The sequence below is a fragment of the Anabrus simplex genome, chromosome 1 (genome assembly GCF_040414725.1).
Source record: "Anabrus simplex isolate iqAnaSimp1 chromosome 1, ASM4041472v1, whole genome shotgun sequence".
Taxonomy (NCBI): Eukaryota; Metazoa; Arthropoda; class Insecta; order Orthoptera; family Tettigoniidae; genus Anabrus; species Anabrus simplex.
In genome coordinates, this window is record NC_090265.1 from 1,745,481,730 (window position 1) to 1,745,506,319 (window position 24,590).

The 24,590-nt window shown below is 38.8% G+C and overlaps 1 protein-coding gene across 1 annotated transcript in view; it reads left to right on the forward strand.

Annotated features, from left to right (window-relative positions):
* Positions 1 to 11,483, forward strand: part of LOC136864331 (CIMIP2 protein CG18335) — a 100,016-nt gene extending 88,533 nt beyond the window's left edge. Inside the window, exons 6-7 of the mRNA XM_067141174.2 lie at positions 4,985 to 5,312; positions 10,750 to 11,483. Of these exons, the coding sequence (XP_066997275.1) occupies positions 4,985 to 5,292 (308 nt within the window). The 3' untranslated portion in view covers positions 5,293 to 5,312; positions 10,750 to 11,483. The remainder of the gene's footprint in view (positions 1 to 4,984; positions 5,313 to 10,749) is intronic.
* Positions 11,484 to 24,590: the final 13,107 nt, after the last annotated feature.

The window sequence follows — 24,590 nt, forward strand, 5'->3', positions numbered from 1 at the left end:
AAGGCTATCATGACTGCACTTCATCTAACATCACCTACCAGTGGTTTGCCTCCATAGCGTAACGGTTCAGTCAATCAGTCAATCAATCAATCAATGAATCAATCAATCAATCAATCAATCAATGAATCAATCAATGAATCAATGAATCAATCAATCAATCAATCAATCAATCAATACTGATCTGCATTTAGGGCAGTCGCCCAGGTGGCAGATTCCCTATCTGTTGTTTTCCTAACCTTTTTTTAAAATGATTTCAAAGAAATTGGAAATTTATTGAACATCTCCCTTGGTGAGTTATTCCAATCCCTAACTCCCCTTCCCATAAATGAATATTTTTTTTTTTTTGCTAGGGGCTTTACGTCGCGCCGACACAGATAGGTCTTATGGCGACGATGGGATAGGAAAGGCCTAGGAGTTGGAAGGAAGCGGCCGTGGCCTTAATTAAGGTACAGCCCCAGCATTTGCCTGGTGTGAAAATGGGAAACCACGGAAAACCATTTTCAGGGCTGCCGATAGTGGGATTCGAACCTATTATCTCCCGGATGCAAGCTCACAGCCGCGCGCCTCTACGCGCACGGCCAACTCGCCCGGTAAATGAATATTTGCCCCAATTTGTCCTCTTGAATTCCAACTTTATCTTCATATTGTGATCTTTCCTACTTTTAAAGACACCACTCAAACTTATTCTTCTACTAATGTCATTCCACGCCATCTCTCCGCTGACAGCTTGGAACATACCACTTAGTCGAGCAGCTCGTTTTCTCCCAGCCCAAACTTTGCAACATTTTTGTAACGCTACTCTTTAGTCGGAAATCACCCAGAACAAATCGTGCTGCATTTCATTGGATTTTTTCCAGTTCTTGAATCAGGTAATCCTGGTGAGGGTCCCATACACTGGAACCATACTCTAGTTGGGGTCTTACCAGAGACTTATATGCCCTCTCCTTTACATCCTTACTACAACCCCTTAATATCCTCATAACCATGTGCAGAGATCTGTACCCTTTATTTACAATCCCACGTTTTAGGGAGGAAGGGGTTCTGAGAATGCTCTTGGTAAACTGTCAGGGTGTAATAAATAAACAATTAAAATTCGGTACATTGATCGAATCTTATGAGACTGATGTGGTGATAGGAGTGGAAGGGGTGGTAATAGAGAAGTATTTCCAGAAGGGCATACAGTCCATCGTAGAGACCGAGGAGATAAAATGGGAGGGGGGGGGTTGTTTATTCTGGTGAAGGAAACTTACTGTTCACATGAATGGTTTACCGATGAAAGGGATGAAATATTAGGGATAAAATTAGTTTGTGATAATATGAAGGAGGTGGGAATTATAGGAACATATAGGCCTGGAAGAGAGGAAAGAGACATGGAAATATTTGAGAAATTAATAGATTATACTCATAAAAACAATACGGTAATAATGATATGGTAATAATTGGGGGAGATCTAAACTTGCCTGAAATTGAATAGAATGGAGCTGCAAGTAAAGCCCATGAACAGAAACTGGCAAATAAGTTAATTTGGGAGGAAGGATTTACACAAGTAGTACAAGAACTGACTCGTCTCAATAACTTGCTAGATGTGTTCTTGGTTAAACCATGGGAAATTGTTGATAAAACTGAGGTAATTGAAGGAATAGGTGACCATAAGGCTGTAATCATGGATGTAGGACTCGTATGAAAAATGCTCAATAAGAGAGTCACACAAGACAAGAAATTATATAGAAAAACTAAAATTGATGAATTTGGGACTTACTTTAAATTACAATTCCGTTGTTGGATAAGTGAATCAATCAATACTGATCTGCATTTAGGGCAGTCGCCCAGGTGGCAGATTCCCTATCTGTTGCTTTCCTAGCCTTTTCCGAAATGATTTCAAAGAAATTGGAAATTTATTGAACATCTCCCTTGGTAAGTTATTCCAATCCCTAACTCCCCTTCCTATAAATGAATATTTGCCCCAGTTTGTCCTCTTGAATACCAACTTTATCTTCATATCGTGATCTTTCCTACTTTTATAAACGCCATTCAAACCTATTCGTCTACTAATGTCATTCCACGCCATCTCTCCGCTGACAGCTCGGAACATACCACTTAGTCGAGCAGCTCTTCTTCTTTCTCTCAATTCTTCCCAACCCAAACATTGCAACATTTTTGTAACGTTACTGTTTTGTCGGAAATCACCCAGAACAAATCGAGCTGCTTTTCTTTGGATTTTTTCCAGTTCTTGAATCAGGTAATCCTGGTGAGGGTCCCATACACTGGAACCATACTCTAGGTGGGGTCTTACCAGAGACTTATATGCACTCTCCTTTACATCCTTACTACAACCCCTAACACCCTCATAACCATGTGTAGAGATCGGTACCCTTTATTTACAATCCCATTTATGTGATTACCCCAGTGAAGATCTTTCCTTATATTAACACCTAGATACAATGATCCCCAAAAGGAACTATCACCCCATCAACTCAGTAATTAAAACTGAGAGGACTTTTCCTATTTGTGAAACTCACAACCTGACTTTTAGCCCCGTTTATCAACATACCATTGCCTGCTGTCCATCTCACAACATTTTCGAGGTCACGTTGCAGTTGCTCACAATCTTGTAACTTATTTATCACTCTATAGAGAATAACATCATCCGCAAAAAGCCTTACCTCCGATTCCACTCCTTTACTCATATCATTTATATATATAAGAAAACATAAAGGTCCGATAATACTGCCTTGAGGAATTCCCCTCTTAATTATTACAGGGTCAGACAAAGCTTCACCTACTCTAACTCTCTGAGATCTATTTTCTAGAAATATAGCAACCCATTCAGTCACTCTTTTGTCTAGTCCAATTGCACTCATTTTTGTCAGTAGTCTCCCATGATCCACCCTATCAAATGCTTTAGACAGGTCAATCGCGATACAGTCCATTTGACCTCCAGAATCCAAGATATCTGCTATATCTTGCTGGAATCCTACAAGTTGAGCTTCAGTGGAATAACCTTTCCTAAAACCGAATTGCCTTCTATCGAACCAGTTATTAATTTCACAAACATGTCTAATATAATCAGAAAGAATGCCTTCCCAAAGCTTACATACAATGCATGTCAAACTTACTGGCCTGTAATTTTTTGCTTTATGTCTATCACCCTTTCCTTTATACACAGGGGCTACTATAGCAACTCTCCATTCATCTGGTATAGCTCCTTCGACCAAACAATAATCAAATAAGTACTTCAGATATGGTACTACATTCCAACCCATTGTCTTTAGTATATCCCCAGAAATCTGATCAATTCCAGCCGCTTTTCTAGTTTTCAACTTTTGTATCTTATTGTAAATGTCATTGTTATCATATGTAAATTTTATTACTTCTTTGGCCTTAGTATCTTCCTCTATCTCGACATTATCCTTGTAACCAACAATCTTTACATACTGCTGACTGAATACTTCTGCCTTTTGAAGATCCTCACATACACACTCCCCTTGTTCATTAATTATTCCTGGAATGTCCTTCTTGGAACCTGTTTCTGCCTTAAAATACCTATACATACCCTTCCATTTATCACTAAAATTTGTATGACCGCCCAATTATGCTTGCCATCATGTTATCCTTACCTGCCTTCTTTGCTAGATTCAATTTCCTAGTAAGTTCCTCAATTTCTCCTTACTTCCATAGCCATTACTAACTCTATTTCTTTCCAATCTGCACCTCCTTCTTAGTCTCTTTATTTCTCTATTATAATAAAGTGGATCTTTACCATTTCTTACCACCTTTAAAGGTACAAATCTGTTTTCACATTCCTTAACAATTGCTTCAAACCCATCCTAGAGTCTGTTTACATTTTTATTTACCGTTTTCCACCGATCATAGTTACTTTAGCACTTTTGGCTGCTACCCTGGGGCCCGGGTTCAATTCCAGGCACTGCCAGAAATTGTGATTGAAATGATACATGCAGCTCACCTCCATTGGGGGTGTGCCTAAAAAGAGCTGCACCCCCTCAGGATGAAGACACGAGTTTACATTTTTTTACCTACCAGCTTCGCGAACTCTGCCCAGCTTTCTACGTTTTTGCTTAACTGCCAACACTAGCCAAATTAATAAGCAGCAACTGCAGTACCTGTAAAACCCACAACTTGGATCTTCCTGTCCCTATTCACATTTACCTCAAACTTAGAGATTGCCATTCGAGATTCTGTAGTTAAACAACTGGTGCTCAGGTATAGGAGAGCACCTGGCATTACCTTAAGATAAACACCCCCTATTTTAATTCTCTAGTCTTACCCATCTCCCCCCCCCCCCCCACCTATACCTCACAACACTGCCTACTTGTTTACAATGACCTCTTCCATCTCATTCTATCCTTCTCTGATGAAGGCTGCTGCTGAAAATTTTGGAACAATGTGTTTCTTTTATGTTACTCTATCCGCATATGCTTATGTGGTAAGTCTTTGACATAATTTGATAGCCAGGAGATCCTAGGATAGACTGGTTGCCTACTGCTGTTGTTGGCTTAGCACCACCTGGGGGATACATGCAGTGTAATGAATAGGTAAATCCTGTGGACATGAGCAATGTTCAGGACAGGTCATGGAAGGTGCAGGGAATCTCTCTACAAGCGGAACTTTGTACCATTTCCAGAATGTGATTGTGGAGCCCCTCACCAGACCATTCTCCACATTGTAAGCGAGTGTCAACTACAGGCTTATCTAGGTAGACTGAAAGACTTCCTATCACCAACAATGGAAGCACTCTACAGTGGATTCAAATGTTGGACATTGAGATATGATAATAGATAATACTAATGCCTGAAGTGAATCAATGTTCCTCTTTGTTATTGTATGTATATTTTTTATTATGTATATCACTTCCTTGCCATACGCTAATAATAATACATGGTAAGTCACTGCTCTCCGCTTATTTCCCATTCATATATTTATATTTAAACTGTGTATACTTTAATCCGTTCCTTTCTCTACCTAGGTTTTGGCGGTCATGTACCATTTGGCTTTAGTCGGTTTGGTGAATCAAACCAGCCATACACTAATTCAGCTCTATGTGATTTCACTAACAACTATCGCATGCGTATGAGCACTGAATGGGCACCAGTATCGATCATACGACCAGACCCACCTCTCCAGATTCAAGCAACAGAGATCTATCCCAAGCATATGGGACTCCTTCCTGGCTATCTAGGACATGTTCCTGGGCAGATCCTTAGATTTGGGAAGACATTTGGCAACGATTCACAAGATGCCAAACGCTGGCTCAGAGGAGACTTCAGAGTGTGAAGACAAAAGACGTGAAATAGGTGAGAGAGCACATTTTTGTTATCCTAAATTTTCACACTTTACAATGAAACCAGTTTGTCTCTCCTAGGAGATTGATGATGATGATGATGATGATGATGATGATGATAATTGTTTTCAAGGGGTTGAACATCTAGAACAGCACTTCTTAACTAGAGGGTTAAAACCCCCGGGGGTCATCAGTACAATAAAGAGGGAGCTGTGAAAACTCTTGAAATGCTTTTATGGGAATTCCAAGTTCCAGATTTTACACTAATAAAAACTAGAAATATTCTCTTAGAACCTTTTGATGTTATGGTACTGTAAAGCTCCAATTATCCACAGTACTTGGGGAATGACATGATCTGAATATGAAATTAATTTCATTTTATTGCTCAGCAGCATGGCAGTTAAAATGCTTCTTCAGTTCTCAACTACCTGATTATGTGAGGCAGACTACGGTATTCAGTAATGGCTTCAATATGTTCAAAGGTCAGGAATCAGCTTGGGCTACAAATTCTTGGGAAACTCTTTTGCATCAGTGTGTGAATAAAACATTTAAACATTAATTTTGTTATAAAAATGGTATCATTCATCATCATCAGAGGCATATCCTAACCCTGATAACGAGGTGCTGCTAATAGCCTTTAGAAAATTTAGATTTTCAATCATTTTGCTATAATTTGATTATTAATTAATTCACACAGTGTATATGGATACACTGCAACTGTTCAACTCAGTTACAAGCATTCCTGGTCATCAATAATTATTAATTTAATATTATTTTGTATTGTATTGTCACATCAAGTTTCACCATTCATTATTTATCACCTACACCATGTTATTTCATTAACCATGCATTCTATAAGGATTGATCTTAAACATTTATGATACTCCACATTGTTGTCAAAATGCATATAAACAGACCGACAAAACATTAAAATCACCACAGTTAGCTTGATACCGCTGCTGACCAGTTAAACAAAGCAGGGGGAAGATTGTACATTATTGCGGGACCGAAGTTGTAAAGAAGGCAGCGGTATTTCTCGGCATCCCCGCCACTCGCTCCTGGCTCTCTCCCCACCACTCCCATTACCAGTGGCGTGCACTGAACCCCATCTACCCCAGCGCTTCTGGAGTAAATAACTTTGTATTAACATTTTTTTATTATTCCTCAGAACGCTTTTTATAAAGTTTAAAGAACTGCGAACATCTAAGCCAAGCCAAGTACAGCTGTTTCGAAAATCCACTCACACTACTGCAGTTCAGCTTCTCCAGCGAGCTGGGTTTCCTTGCCGGTGTGAAAGAGCTACCCCAACAAAATTTAAGTCGCTTGGTTGACGCACGAACTTGCAGCTTCCTCATACTGGGAGCAGGGCGGGGTTGTGCGCCCTCCCCCCGACAGCACTTTATGGCGACAGGACAGCTAGCTTGGGAAAGGTATGTTAGTTTTAATTCTTAACACTCAAACTGTTCAGCACCACACACTGGAGACTACAAGAAAAATATCAATATGTTAACAGTATAGCCACTTGCACATCGACTTGCTAATAAAAATTGAGCCAGTTTATGAAACCAATTGTAATATAGCAGAATATATTTTATTTTTGGATTTTGGCATTTATAAAGTTTATTTGAGCAATTCATTGATGGCACGTGTAGAGTATGTTTTCCGATAGCTGCAGAAAAATATTTAAGTTGCCCAGCATGAACACAAGCCTAAGCGCGAAATAGAAGATTTTTGTATTTGGTTGTTTGTGATGGTGGTATTTAGTGAATTTTTGTAGTGTTCCTCTTGGTTTATAGGTGAAAGTTTTGTGAGTTCTGTGGCATTCTTCCTGAATAAAACATGTGTTATATGTCGTGAGGAATATTTTCCCTCGTTTGTTGTTGATACAAGTATAATCAATAAGCAAGTGAAACTATAAAACTTCAGCGATGGTAATACACCAGTTAAATTTTGCTCATTCAATTTAGGTTAGGATTTTAAAGTTTAAAACAAATACTTGATCCCAGTGTATTTTTGTGAAAACCATGACTGTAGGTAACTACTGTAATTACATTGTTTAAAATCTGCTCTAGATTAAGTTATGATGATGGTGTCGTCACTGTTGTGAATATCAATTTGGAAATATGTGTGAGTGTGTGGTTGAAAATATTTTTGAAAGACCTTTCCATGAAAAATGCAGCCTTATAAAATGGTAATGTTGACTTTAGAGAGTGTAGTGGGGTTACGATTGCTTCCATTTACAAATTACTTTTTGCAGCTGGGGTAACTAATATGTTCACCGCACACCACTGCACATTACAAACAACATTGAAGTTGAGTGCAGGTGCCAACCAGCACACACAAACTCAGCGCGGTACACATATCCCAAACCAGTTGTGGAATAAAATGAGTTTGTTCTCAACACACTTTGTAGTTTGTTAGACCGATCTATTATTAAATGTGTGAAATCAATAATAGTGTAAAATCCACTGTGTTAAGTCTCAAAGCAATTTAATTTTAAAATGATGCATCTCCTATTTTATCTGAAAGCGTGCACCGCATGCATTGCACCTTAAGGCCGTACATGCCTGATCATCATTAACTCAAGATTGTTATAAACTCTGCATAATGTTTGAAATATAATCATTTATAATTCCAATATAATTACTGTAGTTAGTTATTGAAAATTATAAATTTTCGAACTAACTCATTCTTGGAACCAGCATTTCATCCCAGTGTGGCAATTTGGGCTCATCAGGTAGTAGCTGGCACACCTGCCAAGACACATGACTAGTACGTGTAGTGGAGGACATTGCACAGGCTACTTGGAGCCTCAGGCAGTGCCAATGCACTATGAGAGACTTGGTCTGTTCTCACAAAAATTGATGCCTGCTAGAATGCGATAGGTGGAAAATTGATAATTTCCAATAATGGACCAATTATATTGAAATTATGAATTCACTCGTTCAGGACAAATATTTCAAGTTCCCTTTTGGAATCTAAATCTATATCACATAATAATTTTACAAAATAAACAGTTAAACATCTATTAATTTCAGCTAGCTGATTTGTGATGCTACCTTCATTCAAATCTTTTACAAACCACACTTAAACACTTCAGGGGCTGTTTGAATATACCTTAACATACGGGCATCGCTCCATCAAAACGTTTGAGAAGCAATAATCTAGGACATCAGCCCTGCTATGAGACATTTTCATGCTCTATGGTTATTACTAGACCTTGGATTTTAGGCAAAAACCTATTTTGTTCCTGAAAATGAAGTTGTATTTACATGTTTCATGTATTTATAAGGTTAAAAACGGTGGTCCTGTAGTGTCTAAAAATACCTAAATTGATGTTAGAACCTATATTTTCTTACATTCCTATAATCCCTAAATTTTATCCCTTAATCAATTAAAATGCTTTTAATTTATATGCGACTCGTTTTCAGTATATTCAACAGACTTTCTTGAAATACTTTTTAAACAAAATCTTAAAGGCAGGAAGCTGTAAACACACTCCCCAGAAGTCTTTAAGAACCTCCTGCAGTAAACGCGCCTGTAGTCTGTCTCTCACGAGGCAGTAGACAGTGTATATTGACCTGCTGGAAACAAACCTCTTCATTTCATTCTCTGAGAATATTTCAGTGTGTCAGTTTCTTCTGTGTGTGCATTATGCCGAAAGTGACAGCTTTCAAATTGTCTTTAATTAAACAGCAGTTACAGGACTTTCCCCATTTCACATCAGATTGTAAAACAATATTCTGTGATATTTATAACAAATAGGTAAATTAAATTTGTTTTATATTTCCCCTAAAATAAAAACATGTGGCCTCTGAAGGGGCCTGGTGCAGGTCTTTTGAGTTGACGCCGTATAGGTGACCTGCGCGTCTGTGGGGATGAGGCTCTACCTATGATGAATTCTAATGCTGAAGACGGCACACACACCCAATTCCCCCCCCCCCCCCGCCCCGAGCGATCGGAATTACCAATAAAGGTTAAGATCACCGACCCAGCCAGGAATTGAAGCTGGGACCACCTGGACCAAAGGCCAGCATGCTAACCATTTAGCCATGGAGTTGGACTATGTTTCCCCTAAAGAGTTATTATGAATTTAGAAAAATCGCAATGTGTTTTAATTGACAAAAATACGTAAAATAGAATTTGCCTAGAATATATTTTAGGAACCTATTTTAATATATTTGAGAGCCTATTTTAGACACCTAAAATAATATTTTAAGTACCTAAAACTCCAAGGTCTAGTTTTTACAGGGCCCTATTAAACATGGTAGGGTTACATATTTCTAAATTGTGATTACAGTAAAACCTCGTTAATTCGAATTCGTTGAGATGCAAAACTCGGACTTCGAATGACATGATTTTGAATTAACCGCTAACTCGTAATTCAGAAATACCAAACCCTGCCGCATCACAAAGTATTCTAAGGCCTATTAATGCATAAAATCACCTTGATTCACAGTTTAAGCCTTTCAAATGCTATGGAAAAATACATTTCCGAAATGTATCCAACAAGGTGCATTTACATTATTCAAATAATGCACTTGATAAATCACTGGCAAACATAACCTCCTGCAACGAAAGATGAGGACAAATTATGCTGGCTCCCCTGTGCAAATGCTTTATTTCTTGTTTGCATATGTTAGATGCCTTTTACTTGCATGGAAAGTGTCCGACGCCATTAAAACATCGTGGCTTATTGAACTTTCTTATAACGAGGGGAAGTCACTCTCTTCCGTGTGCATTGCAACACAGTATAATGACCCACACCCTGGTACGATTTCCCGGCTGGCACTTCCCTCCTTTAAAACATAAGTCTGTTTGGGCTCAGCATAAAGAAAAACAATGCTGTTTCATCGGCATTGACAATATTGTTTGGTGCATACGAACTGATTTACGAGTCACAAATTTTCACCAACTATCGGCATCGCTAGTGTTCGCCGATTCTCCTTCTCTGTACACTGCCTGCTACGTGACACTGTGGCGTTCCTTAAAATGCTCAATACAAAAGAATTACGATTTCAGTCAAACTTAGCAAGTATAGCACACTATAGGCACACCAAAGTGAGTGAAAGTGCAGAAAGCTACCCATGCACATTCCGGAAGACTCGTTCTAGCATGATGTGGATAAATTTTGAATTTAAATTACTATGTAAAATACTATTGTTTTAAATTGTAAAGGCAGTTTTGAATTAAAAGTCTGAATTTCGGTAATGGACCGAGATTGTTCTTCAAATTGCGAATTATCCGTATTTCGAATTATACAATTTAAATAACATGCAAAACCATACCTCATGTTTCCGGGAACGAGAGCTTCTTCGAATTAGGCGGGATTTTGAATTAAACGATTTTGAATTATCGAGGTTCTACTGTATATGTCTCTGATTTACATTAATGCATGTATCTCCAGAATATGCATGATGTTAGATACGCCTATGTTGTTTTGTTGAAAGGTTCCTGGATGTTGGTTCCTGCACATCAAGATTTTACCCAGCTGAACGTTGCTGATCAGATAATGAGTAGGCCTGCCAGCCACCAAACATAGTGAGGGTATGCCCTTTCCTGACATGGCAAACTACCAACAACACGTGTCTGCGCGAGGATCATCTCACTACAACACAGAGCTTGGTCAAGGAATCATAGTATAAATGGGATCAGTACATATAGCAACAAGTTTACAGTTTCAATCAGTCATTAAAATCTAATCTTATTTGGGGGTCAGAAATAGCTAAAAGGAAGTATTTCTACTTGCAAGCAATATTTACATCTGTATAGAAACCTTGAACCAAGTAGAAGTATTTTCTGGATTCAATGAAAAAAGTGACAGATACTCATAGAAAAATGCGAACAGATGCATGCAACTCATAATATCAATATTTGTTTAAGTTCCCCTTCTTTCCCAAAACCTGCTGATCAATTAGGTAATTGACAGTGACATCAACTACCAGGCTATTAAGATTTACAAGGATTTATATTTGAACTATAGTTCATCATCACATTTATATTTTTCTTTCCATGTGCATGCATCAGTGAACACAGCTTGTAAGGCTAAGGCATAATTTAAGACATTGATGTATTCCATTGTAATTGCAAATTAACATGCTTAGAAATTTGTGTATTTGTTTATTGTTATGCTATTCTTAGTTGAATGTGTAACATTTGTTCAATATAGTGTTCTAGGAGAGTACTTTGATCTACTGTATTTATTTACCTACTCTTTATTTCTTATTTACTGAATCAAATTCAATAGCACGGATTTTTCTGGTGAAAACAACTCAAGAAAAATTTGTTTACAAAGAGTTTTAAGCTTTAAAGAATGACTGTGGCCAGTTGGTTCTTGATCTGAAATTTGCCTTATGATGAATATTATGATACTTGTTTAAAGGTGCCTAACATCTAGGTCACGGCCTCTAATGGCACAAAATAAGACGAAATGTAATGACAAATTAAAAGTCCAAAATCCTCCCTGACCAGAATTCAAAACATGAGGACGAAGAATGAATGGATGGATATGAATTTAAAACAATCAGTGGATCCAACCCACAATGCCTCACATTCACAGAAACTGACGTAAAATAATAGTATTACTTACCAAGGGACTGCTTCTATAGCACAATACTGAATCGATGATGATTATAATCTAAAGGAGTCCAAAATCCAAGTCATCGGCCCCTCATAATGGTACTTATCACTAGGAAAGTAGAACCATGGTATTTATCATGTTGCGGTACTGATCAAAATTGTGTAGACTCGTAGTATTCTACACATTATGGTACTACTCACAGGTAATGAAATTCGCATATGTAATACAAACCTATAGTGTTTCGCACATTGCGGCGCCACTTACAGGCAACGCAAACCTATGGTGCTCATCACATACGTGTACTAACTACAGGGACTCGCACTATCCCGTGGTGTTCCTCATATAGTGGGTACTAATCATAGGCAAGCCAGGACCATGGTGTCGCTCCTAAAGTGGTACTAATCACAGGTACTGTAAAAGCCAGCAACGCACCCTATTGCTATTAATCACAAACCTTTTTGGAACCTAACATAGTGGTACTACGCGCAAGTAGTTCCCTGGGCGGTGGTACTATCACAAGTAGTTTTATGGTTCTAATACAATCATCTCTTGGTCGCCCTTTTTAGCTGCCTCTTCCGACAGGCAGGGGGTACCGTGGGTGTATTCTTCATCTGCGTCTTAAATCATATTTACTATCTAACTTCACCTATGATGTAGACCAGCCCTGTCCAACGCGCCATATTTGAAAACAATACTTTTGCATTTTAATAAATATCCTTACTTTTCTCTTAAAAATACCGTCCTCAAAGTCAGAAAATTTGTTATATCCGTACCTCCAAATACACAAAGAGCTTTGAGTAAGCCATAAATGTGATCTAGGCCTAACTGACTCGTGTCCGCAATTAGTGAAGAGATAGAAGAAAGGTTCAGAAAGAGAGCTATTCGACATGTAAGTAGTTGCGACAAAGGGAAATCCTCCACAAACCTCTCACTGTGGGGGGGGCTAGCGCCAGGTATAAGGCCCTCTCTACTCACGGAGCCAAATATAGCCGCATATTTATTCTGCCAAACAGAACCGCTTCCTTATGATTCACTTGATTGCAATGCCATAAACTACCTACCATGACAGAGTTTCACCAGGACGACAATGGGACACCCAATTTGCCCACAAAGTAACTTTAATCCCAACAAAGCTGTGCTGTAAACAATGAACAAACTATTTATGAAAGTCTTGCAATTGGAATGTTGCCAGTTCTTAGCTTTCAGGCGAACATTCAGTATTACTTGTGAGCTTATGCAGGGCTTATGGAATACATTTTGAGTGCCTTGTGTTGTGATAAGTTGTACATTCAACATGTTTCGTGTGCTTTTTTTTTTTTTCATTACTATTTAAACTTTAAACTACAGTGGAACCTTGGATTGCGAGCATAATTTGTTCCAGCAACATGCTTGTAATCCAAAGCGCTCGTATATCAAAGCACTATTTCCCATAAGAAACAATTGAAACGTGGATGATTCGTCCACAACATAAAAATATTTATTCGCATACTATTTCTAATTTAACGTGAGAAATTTCATTATTCTGTATTGAACTAAGAATTACAAATACATAAAGTTTTGGTATTTCCACCTATTCACTACAAAATTTAATGTTGTTATTCAACTACAACATTTACAGAATTATACAGGACTAGTTTCGACACATAATAGTGTCATCCTCAGCTGTTATTGAAAAATAGGCATACACACAATTCATAATATGACTTAAAGTAATGGTGTGAAAAAACTATTTAAAACTGTTTCGAAGATATTAACACACTAGCAAGATACCCGTGCTTCGCTACGGTATTATACTGAAATTAATAATTAAATGCTTATTGTTTTATATAAAATCCGCCGAAATTCTCGATCTGACTCGTTTTCTGAGAGAATTCCCCAAAATTCGCGATCTGACTCGTTTTCTAATACATTACGGCAAGTTTCCTCCCTTTTTTCAATATATCTTTCCAGAAATCGATTTCGTACTTCCCGGGCTAGGTCCAGGTATTCCACCCGGTCAGTTGGGTTCCTAAATCTTTGCATCTTTTCATATAAGCATTTTTAATACGGATCAAATCCTTCAGGAGATCCGGCGTGGAGTCGTCTTGGGTGCCTTGGCGGTACTGAACCCGCGGCCGCACTGCATTCTTAGTCATTACCCGCCCAGGACCCGTTTCCAGCACGGTCCGCACATTTGACGACGGTCCAGAACATTATTATTATTATTATTATTATTATTATTATATATGTTCTGGACCCCACAGCAAGATGCAAGACCGCTATTTGGCGGTAAATTACATCTGCTGCCATTGTAATTGTTGACAATGTGACCAGCATCATTGTCGCGCGTAGGCCAGTTTGCGAGATTTCTGGCGATACGAATGACATACTTCCGTGCATAATTGACCTAATTATAGAGGTGAATAATTGGACGGTCAATCTCATTCCTATCGTTTATTTCAGTCATTCGACAGCGTCAGGCATAGATTGAATAAAGCCCCCATCTAGCGGCGACAATAGGAATTGTGCCCGCTGCCGTAGACTGTCGCACTCCTGTGGGGCAATGATTAATGAATGACAAATGAAATGAAATGATATTGGACAGTGTTGCTCGAATGAATGATGACAGGGAAAACCGGAGTATCCAGCACGAACGTCACATGGAGTGACCGGGATTTGAACCACGGAACACAGCTGTGAGAGGCCGGCGCGCTGCCGCCTGAGCAACGGAGGCTCCTTATAAGTACATTATGAACAGTAAATTCGATTGGTCTCACTTCCTTTTACACCCCACCGAAGTTAAGTACATTTACCCCCACCCCCAAAAAAGAAGGCGTGTTTCTATATGTTTAAAGGAGATTTCAAACAACAATGTTCACGTCTATTAGCTTCAGTTTTGAGATATAAGAATCCCCATAAAATAATTCACTTTTTTCACTTCCTTTCACCCCCCCCCCCCCTCAAGTGAACTTTCCGGAAAAAAATACTTGTTTCTTTAATAGTAAAGGATATTATAAATAGCAATTATAACGACTCTAACTTCTTCAGTTTTTGATTTGTGTCCTCATGAAAGGAATTCAACTCCTTTTCACTTCCGCCCCCCAAAGATGGTTCCCCCCATCCCCAGAAACGCGTTTTTCTTTGTTTTTAAAGGAGATCCAAATACCAATTTTCACGTCTGTAACAACTTTAGTTTTTATTAGATGTATGTATTCTCATACAATTCAATTCATTTTTCAATTCTTTCACCCCCACCCCCTTCATTGGATTTTCCGAGAATACGTGTTTCTTTACTTTTAAAGCAGATTCCAAATATCAAATTTCACGACTGTAACATCTTAATTTTTGAGGTATCAGTAGCCTAATTAAAAGAATTCGACACCATTTTCAGTCACTTTTACCCCCACCCCCCTCCACCCAAATAGTATTTCCGAAAACTAAAAATACACGTTTCTTTATTTTTAATAGAGACAAAATTTACCATTTTTCACTTCTGTAACATGTTAAGTTTTTTTGAGATATACTGTAGAAATTCTCATTTTAAAATTTCACCCCTTTTTAGTTCCTCTTAAGAGGAGTTTCCAAAAGCAAATCACCTGTGTTTCTTTACATTACAGGAGATTCCAGAAACCCAATTTTTTCGTCTGTAACATTTTACGTTTCTCAGATATATTCCGTACATACAGTATTTCAAAAAATTCCTCCCAATTTGTTACTCCTGTTTAACCGCCATTAATTAGATTTTCCAAAAGCAAAAAAATACGTGTTTCTTTATTTTTAAAGGAGATCCCATATACAAATTTTCAGTTCTGTAATATCTTCAGTTTCTGAGATATATGTATCCGCATTAAAGGCATTCAACCCATTATTCACCCTTTTACACCCCTCCTATTGGGCTTTAGAGAAAACAAAAAAATACGTGTTCCTTTATTTTTAAAGGAGAATCTAAATACCAATTTTTACATCTGTAAGCAGACACACTCATTTTAAAAGTTCACCCCCCCCCCCTTTTCACCCCCATTATTTGGATCTTCCAGAAACGAAAAAATACCTGTTTCTTTAGATCCCAAATACAAATTTTCAGGTCTGTAATATCTTCAGGTTCTGAAATATAAGTAACCTCATTAAAGGCATTCAACCCCTTTTTCACCCTTTTCCACCCTTCCTATTGGCATTTTCCGAAAACAAAAAAATACGTGTTTCTATATTTTTAAAGGAGATCCCAAATACAAATTTTCAGGTCTGTAATATCCTCAGGTTCTGAAATATAAGCAGCCTCATTAAAGGCATTCAACCCATTTTTCACCCTTTTCCACCCTTCCTATTGGGATTTTCCGAAAACAAAAAGTACATGTTCCTTCATTTTTAAAGGAGATTCTACATACCAATTTTTCCATCTATAAACTTTAAAAGTTTTGAGATATAGATACACTCTTTTTAAAAATTTACCCCCATTTCACCCCCATTAATTGGATTTTCCAGAAACAAAAATACGTGTTTCTTTATTTTTAAAGGAGATCCCAAACACCAATTTTCAGGTCTAGATATCTTCAGGTTCTGAAATATAAGTAGCCTCATTAAAGGAATTCAACCCGTTTTTCACCACTTTCCACCCTTCCTAATGGGATTTTCCGAAAACAAAAAAACGTGTTTCTTTATTTTCAAAGGAGATTCTAAATACCAATTTTTACATCTATAAACTTTGAAAGATTTGAGATATGGATGCACTCATTTTAAAAATTCACTCCCCCCCCATTTATTCGATTTTCCAAAGACAAAAAAATTTGTGTTTCATTATTTTTAAAGGAGATCCCAAACACCACTTTTCAGGTATCTAATATCTTCAGTTTCTGAGGTATAAGTATCCTCATTAAAGGCATTCAACCCCTTTTTCACCCATTTTCACTCCTCCTATTGGGATTTCCGAAAACAAAAAAAATACGTGTTTCTTTATTTTTAATGAAGATTCTAAATACCAATTTTTACATCAGTAAACTTTTAAAGTTTTGAGATATAGACACATTCATTTTAAAATTTCACCCCCCTTTTCACCCCCTTAGCGACGGAATATCCAAAAATCCTCTTTTAGCGAGCACCTACACCTTAATATGAATATATCCCCAAAATTTCATTCCTTTATGTCCAGTAGTTTTGGCTCGGCGATGATGAATCAGTCAGTCAGGACAAGTTATTATATATATATATATATAGATTAAAAACATTTATAACAAGTAAAGAACTTGCGAGTCAGTTATATGTTAAAAGAGTTCATTAAGGTGTTGGTCGGTTGCGATGTTCTTGAATATGTGCTCTTGATAAAATGCTGTATTTCATTCATGTGTATAATGCAGCAATATAAACGTTTGTGAAGGCTTGCAATGTTTAGTTTATGTCCTAGGCTAATGAGGTGGAAACATTCAGATGGCTTCTTAAGATCAAATACAGTAGAGACAATACATGACACTTACGGATTTCGCCTTGCTAAAATAGGAGACAATTCGACGGTGGCGCTCCTAGTGACTTGACCTGAACAAATCGCGCTAAATTCAAATATCAATGGAAATGTATATACGGAAATGGATAAGTAAATTACGTCTAGAAAGAAAGTGGTATTGAGATATTAACTTCGAAGTTGCTAAAGCAATTCTGGATAAATGAATGAAGAATTATTTAAAAGGTTTTTATTCAAAGACTGAAATTAGACATATAAACAAGGTGTGAAATGGACTGCTGTGACATGGCTTGATCTTTCATTTATGCATTACTTTGTTAGCTTTAGCATACCTGCCTGAAATCTTATGGTTGGATTTGTCTTTTTTCCTCATTTAAAAACATTGTATCATCACATTAAGACATTTGTCAATAAAAATATCGGCACATTCCTTACACATATGATGCAATGAATTAACATTTAATAGCTGGACAATTTTCCTCTTAACATGAAGCCTACTAACAGAAAGAAAATCTATAAAATCCCGGCTTTAATCTGAGAAGAGGGATAAAAGAAAGAACAGTTTGAAAATGTTGTCGATAGTGATGCTTTGAGGAATATTTACGTACAATTAGAGTAAAAATGTAACATACCCTTGGCTGTATAGTCGAGGATTTTTAAAGTCGCTGGCCTGGAAATGATCTGAACAGATCTTATAATTCCTATACAAGCGTAACGTCCCTTCTTTCTTGTACACTTTATCCAAATCGCTTCTGTGACATTTCAAAACCCACAGATCACACCTACAACAACACATCGGTATCGAAGGTTAACTGCTGCACTATACAATAAAATATGCGTATTATATTTTAAGCCCGTTAAAACATGGGTCGAGCAGGTCAGAAGATTATGAAGTACTATAAAAATCTCTGTCACTGGAAGAATATATATACAAACACAATATTACTTACATGTTCTTGTCACGAGGGAACCTGAAGAACGACCGCGCATTTTTCTCTACTTCGTAATTACTGCAGCCAAACACAGCACATACCTTTCCCTCTCATGTTGAGAGGAGATATCAAGGAATGACACACGCTACTAGTTAATTATGTCAACTCACTGAAAACGCATAAAAAACACCAAAAACTTCACACAAAAATACACGTGCTCTTATGACAGAATCAGTACCGTTCAGGTCTATCCGCTAGAGTGAGCTCCAATAGCTGTCCCTCGATATCTCGCTCAGTGGCACGTATTATCTCTACTGTATTTGTTAAGATCTTACTAGAGCGTATGTTTCTTAGTTCAATATGGAACCTCAAACAGCCGTAGGACGAACCTCTTGTTAGCCACATGAACTTCTCTTCCACTTTTATTTTTGGCTCTGGAGGATAAACTCTTGTCCACTTCGGTTCTGTGTGGTCAACTGCTTTACCGTCATTATCATTATCATCATCAGTGGCTGGTTCATGGTGTTCCACATCGTCAGTATCAGTGTCAAAAACACTTAGCCTAGGCTCATTTAACTCGCTACTACCTGACGAATTATTGTCAAAATCATCGTCAATTCCTTCTATCACCTTCGCCGTCCAGATCAAACAAACATTTACGAATTTAACTACTTCATGACAATTCAATAATTTTGCGCCACGAAAGGAAATGCACATCGGACTACCACAGCAAGCACAACAGAATGACAGTCTGCAAAGCGTTCTCGTTTTTCCACGTGTATACCGCACACACTGTCACACTAAACTACTTCAGAATTGTGCTGTATTATAGAGTAGAGTTTCCTCTTCAACATGATGCAAGATATGTCATAAAGATATTGAATGTCAAGGCACTATCTCGAAATTAGTCAGCGCTGGTGTAATGCATCTCGATAGCGACTCTGCCGGTTGAGTAACAGGGAAATCAGTCGCGATCGCGACGACTACCGGTTCCAGGGTTAAGATCCAACATCATTGAGCTATACATAAAACATCGTCAATATATAACGTCATTTTTAACATATACACACTCATTAAACATTTCTTGAAAACGTTTGTTATGTAATATTCTTACGTTAAATAACATAAGATGCGCTTGAAAACGGTTGGCTGTTGAGAGAGCTCATGCATTATTGTAGCGATAAAGTAGTAAAAACCTATTGAAATAGCTAAATTTTGTGTATATCTGATTCATTTAGTGCTGTTTATATAGTGGTGTTTAGTGCTTGTTGGTAGAAATTGGGAGTAGTGATATTTATTTAAATTTTGTAACAAGTAATTCAGTTGGTCTTCAGTAAATTACGTTTTCTAGGTTAAGTAGGCTAGCTAGGTGTACCTTGTTTCGAATTTAGGTTTAGGAAATACTTTAGGTAATAATATTAACTTTAAAAATATTTGTATTATCTGTAGGTTCGTTGGTTATACTTACAAAGGCAGATTATCATAAGGAATAGTACCGTAACTTCTGCAGCAACTTCTCCGGTATTTCGTATAGATATCCGTTCAAACTATCGCGAAGGTAATAATTTACTACATTAAAAAACACGATACGCCTGTAAACTTCCATTTAAAAAGAAGTTAAAGAGATCACACGGTAATAGTTAACAGTCGTTGTATTGTTATTGATTATTGTCGCTCCTCATATTCAAATATTGCATTGTTGGCTACAGTCGTGAACAAAGGGTGTAGTGTAGTCAAGTAAATATAAATAAAAATCAGCTGACCTTGTATTCCATTCATTTGTACTTCTGAGTAGGTAGTTAAAGTATCCGTAATTTATATTTCGCTCCCTCGATCTTTCAGTATTCATGAGCGGTTAGCTAATAATAATAATACAAGTTCATATATCCCAGTAATTGCAGTTCAAGTCCCTGGAGTAGTAGTAGTAGTAGTTTTGATAGAAATACACTGACTGACAGAGCAAATGCAACACCAAGAAGGAGTGGTCAGAACTTTATGCCAATTGCAGGGTAGACTGACGTCACTGAGGTATGCTCATGATGTGAAATGCGCCGCTGTGCTGCGCACGTAGCGAACGATAAATGGGACACGGCGTTGGCGAATGGCTCACTTCGTACCGTGATTTCTCAGCCGACAGTCATTGTAGAACGTGTTGTCGTGTGCCACAGGACACGTGTATAGCTAAGAATGCCAGGCCGCCGTCAACGGAGGCATTTCCAGCAGACAGACGACTTTACGAGGGGTATGGTGATCGGGCTGAGAAGGGCAGGTTGGTCGCTTCGTCAAATCGCAGCCGATACCCATAGGGATGTGTCCACGGTGCAGCGCCTGTGGCGAAGATGGTTGGCGCAGGGACATGTGGCACGTGCGAGGGGTCCAGGCGCAGCCCGAGTGACGTCAGCACGTGAGGATCGGCGCATCCGCCGCCAAGCGGTGGCAGCCCCGCACGCCACGTCAACCGCCATTCTTCAGCATGTGCAAGACACCCTGGCTGTTCCAATATCGACCAGAACAATTTCCCGTCGATTGGTTGAAGGAGGCCTGCACTCCCGGCGTCCGCTCAGAAGACTACCATTGACTCCACAGCATAGACGTGCACGCCTGGCATGGTGCCGGGCTAGAGCGACTTGGATGAGGGAATGGCGGAACGTCGTGTTCTCCGATGAGTCACGCTTCTGTTCTGTCAGTGATAGTCACCGCAGACGAGTGTGGCGTCGGCGTGGAGAAAGGTCAAATCCGGCAGTAACTGTGGAGCGCCCTACCGCTAGACAACGCAGCATCATGGTTTGGGGCGCTATTGCGTATGATTCCACGTCACCTCTAGTGCGTATTCAAGGCACGTTAAATGCCCACCGCTACGTGCAGCATGTGCTGCGGCCGGTGGCACTCCCGTACCTTCAGGGGCTGCCCAATGCTCTGTATCAGCAGGATAATGTCCGCCCACACACTGCTCGCATCTCCCAACAGGCTCTACGAGGTGTACAGATGCTTCCGTGGCCAGCGTACTCTCCGGATCTCTCACCAATCGAACACGTGTGGGATCTCATTGGACGCCATTTGCAAACTCTGCCCCAGCCTCGTACGGACGACCAACTGTGGCAAATGGTTGACAGAGAATGGAGAACCATCCCTCAGGACACCATCCGCACTCTTATTGACTCTGTACCTCGACGTGTTTCTGCGTGCATCGCCGCTCGCGGTGGTCCTACATCCTACTGAGTCGATGCCGTGCGCATTGTGTGACCTGCATATCGGTTTGAAATAAACATCAATTATTCGTCCGTGCCGTCTCTGTTTTTCCCCAACTTTCATCCCTTTCGAACCACTCCTTCTTGGTGTTGCATTTGCTCTGTCAGTCAGTGTATTTGAGAAATTACTGTACACAACCTCGTATTTTTCAGTAGGCCTAATTAAGGACACCTTTATTCTCCGTCCCGTAGAGTAGGGAAAATAATAGTAATCCACCAGCTGTAATAATCACATAACCACACTTCAGTAGAATTGTAGTGAAGATAAGGTATAATATATTAGATAGTATCTTGCCAGTTATATTCGTGTTTTTCTTCGTGGTACGGCAATCCTTTCGATACTTAAGCATTTAACCAAACGCAGTGTAGTGTAGTGTAGATACATTGTAGTATAGATACAGTACATTTAGATAGTGCCGTATGTTGCCTGCTATATTCGTGTGTATCTATTAGACCGTAATACTAATAATATATTTGTCTAAGCATTTAGCTTCGTTGGTAATCTTTGAGTACAGTAGTTCTTGCAAATTCCATTTCTGTTGTGCTTAGTTTAGTGACATACGGTACGGTACCGGTATCGTAATTAGGATACGTCTGAAAGTAGTTTAAAATTACTGTAGTGTACTGTACAGTAGTATACGAGTAATATCCTATTAGAATTTAGTGCGATTATTTTATTATTGTAAAATATTTGTGTAGTACTGGTGTAGTAGAGGTATCCGTAGAAACTCTTATTAAAATACTGTTGTTGTAATTAGAATAGGCTTAATTGCAGTTTGGAATTGTGTAGTTCTTGTGTAGGCTATTACTTTCGATATTCAGTAATTAACAGCAGTTTTTATCCTGTCAGGGGTTGTAGGATTTAAAAAAAAATAGAGCACGACTAAGTAGTATTGTAGTGTAGTCGTATATTAATTACCTTATTGTTGTGTACTATCCCAGACAATATATCCCTCCATTCATTTATTTTTTGCAAATAAGTTATTTTATTTTTAATTTCATTTTTCCCCTCGTAAAGAATGGCTAAGGAGCGCGAGTGTACTTACTGTGGGTGTGGCGAGGCATTGAGGGGTATGAGGGAGGAGTTGGAAAGTTTGAGGGAGATAATTAGAATTCTCACAGAAGACAATGTACAGGTTACAGTAGGTGTACAAATGGGAGGGGAAGAAAAGGGAGGAGTTGTAGAAGACAGGTGGTCTAATGTTCTAAGGGGAAGGAGATTGCAGGCTAAGGGCTCTATTCAGGATCAGAATTCAGGATGCCCCACATGGAGGGCGAAACATGTCTCCATTTTAACGATGTTTAACTAAAAATGTTAACATCCTGTAATGTATTGAATAGGTTGGAGTCCAATAAATTCTCTTATATTATTACTCAGGACAGGTGTCTGTGCGAAATTGGTACGAGTCACTCCAGGTAGAACAACAGAGGGAAGATGAGGGACAGAGAACTGTTGTTGAGATGTGTGGAAGTAGGAGGAAGGGAAAAGGTAGGAAAGGAAAATGTAGAGTAGAGGATAGGAAAAGACAGGTGGAACAGGGTCATGGGAAGGAGAAAAGGGAGGAGGAAGTAGCTTCTGCAGCTATCAGGAAAGATAGGGCTGACCAGGAGGGGAGGGGATCAAATGAGGTGGGTAGGGTTGAGGCTCTGGTCATGGGGGATTCCATCGTTAGACACGTGGGGAAAGTGTGTGGAGGAAAGGGTACCAGGGTAGAGTGTTATCCAGGAATTAGGTTGAGGCAGATGTTGAGGAAAGTAGAAGAGAGCGAGGAGGGGAAGGAGAAGGTGGTAGTTGGTACCAACAACGTAAGGCAAGCTGATATAAGTACCAACATAGTTGGAGATGTGTGGGATCTGGTAAATGCAGCACGGGTGAAGTTTAAGAAAGCGGAGATTGTTATTAGTGGAATACTGTGTAGGAGGGATACTGACTGGAGGGTGATTGGGGATTTAAATGAGACTATGGAGTGGGTATGTGGGAAACTGGGAGTGAAATTTCTAGATCCTAATGGGTGGGTAGGAGATAGGGATCTGCGCTCAGATGGCCTTCATTTAAACCGCAGTGGTACGTATAAGTTACGTAATTTGTTTGGAAGGGTAATAGGGAGGTACATTCAGGGAAACAGGATGGCCTAGAGAGCGGTGATAAGGGAACAGGGAACTGGAAATCAAGTAGGGATGACATAAAATTGTTAGTGTTGAACTGTAGAAGTATTGTAAGGAAAGGAATAGAATTAAGTAATTTAATAGATATATATATTTACCAGATATTGTAATAGGAGTTGAATCATGGCTGAGAAATGATATAATGGATGCAGAAATTTTCTCACGGCAATGGAGTGTGTAGCGTAGAGATAGGATAGGAAGGGTGGGAGGGGGAGAGTTCATTCTGGTGAAAGAAGAATTTCTAAGCTACGAAAAAGTTAAAGATGAGACACATGAAATTCTAGGTGTAAGGCTCATTTCTAAAGATAATAGGCAACTTGATATATTTGGAGTGTACAGATCGGAAAGGGTAGCACTGATGCGGATTCAGAATTATTTGATAGGATAGTCAGCTATGTGGGAAACGACATGGAAAGAAATGTGATTGTACCGGGAGATCTGAATTTGCCAGATGTAAATTGGGAAGGAAATGCGAACGACAGGAAGCATGACCAACAAATGGCAAATAAGTTAATATAGGAAGGACAGCTGATTCAGAAAGTGATGGAACCAACCAGAGGGAAAAATATCCTGGATGTGGTGCTGATAAAACCAGATGAGCTCCATAGGGAAACTGAAGTAATAGATGGTATTAGTGATCATGAAGCTGTTTTTGTGGTAGTTAAAAATAAATGTGATAGAAAGGAAGGTCTTAAAAGTAGGACTATTAGGCATTACCATATGGCTGATAAAGCAGGCATGAGGCAGTTTCTAAAAAGTAACTATGATCGGTGGAAAAACAGACTCTGGGATGGGTTTAAAGAAATTGTTGAGAAATGTGAAAACAGGTTTGTACCTTTAAGGGTGGTAAGGAATGGTAAAGACCCACCTTATTATAATAGAGAAATAAAGAGACTAAGAAGGAGGTGCAGACTGGAAAGAAATAGAGTAACAA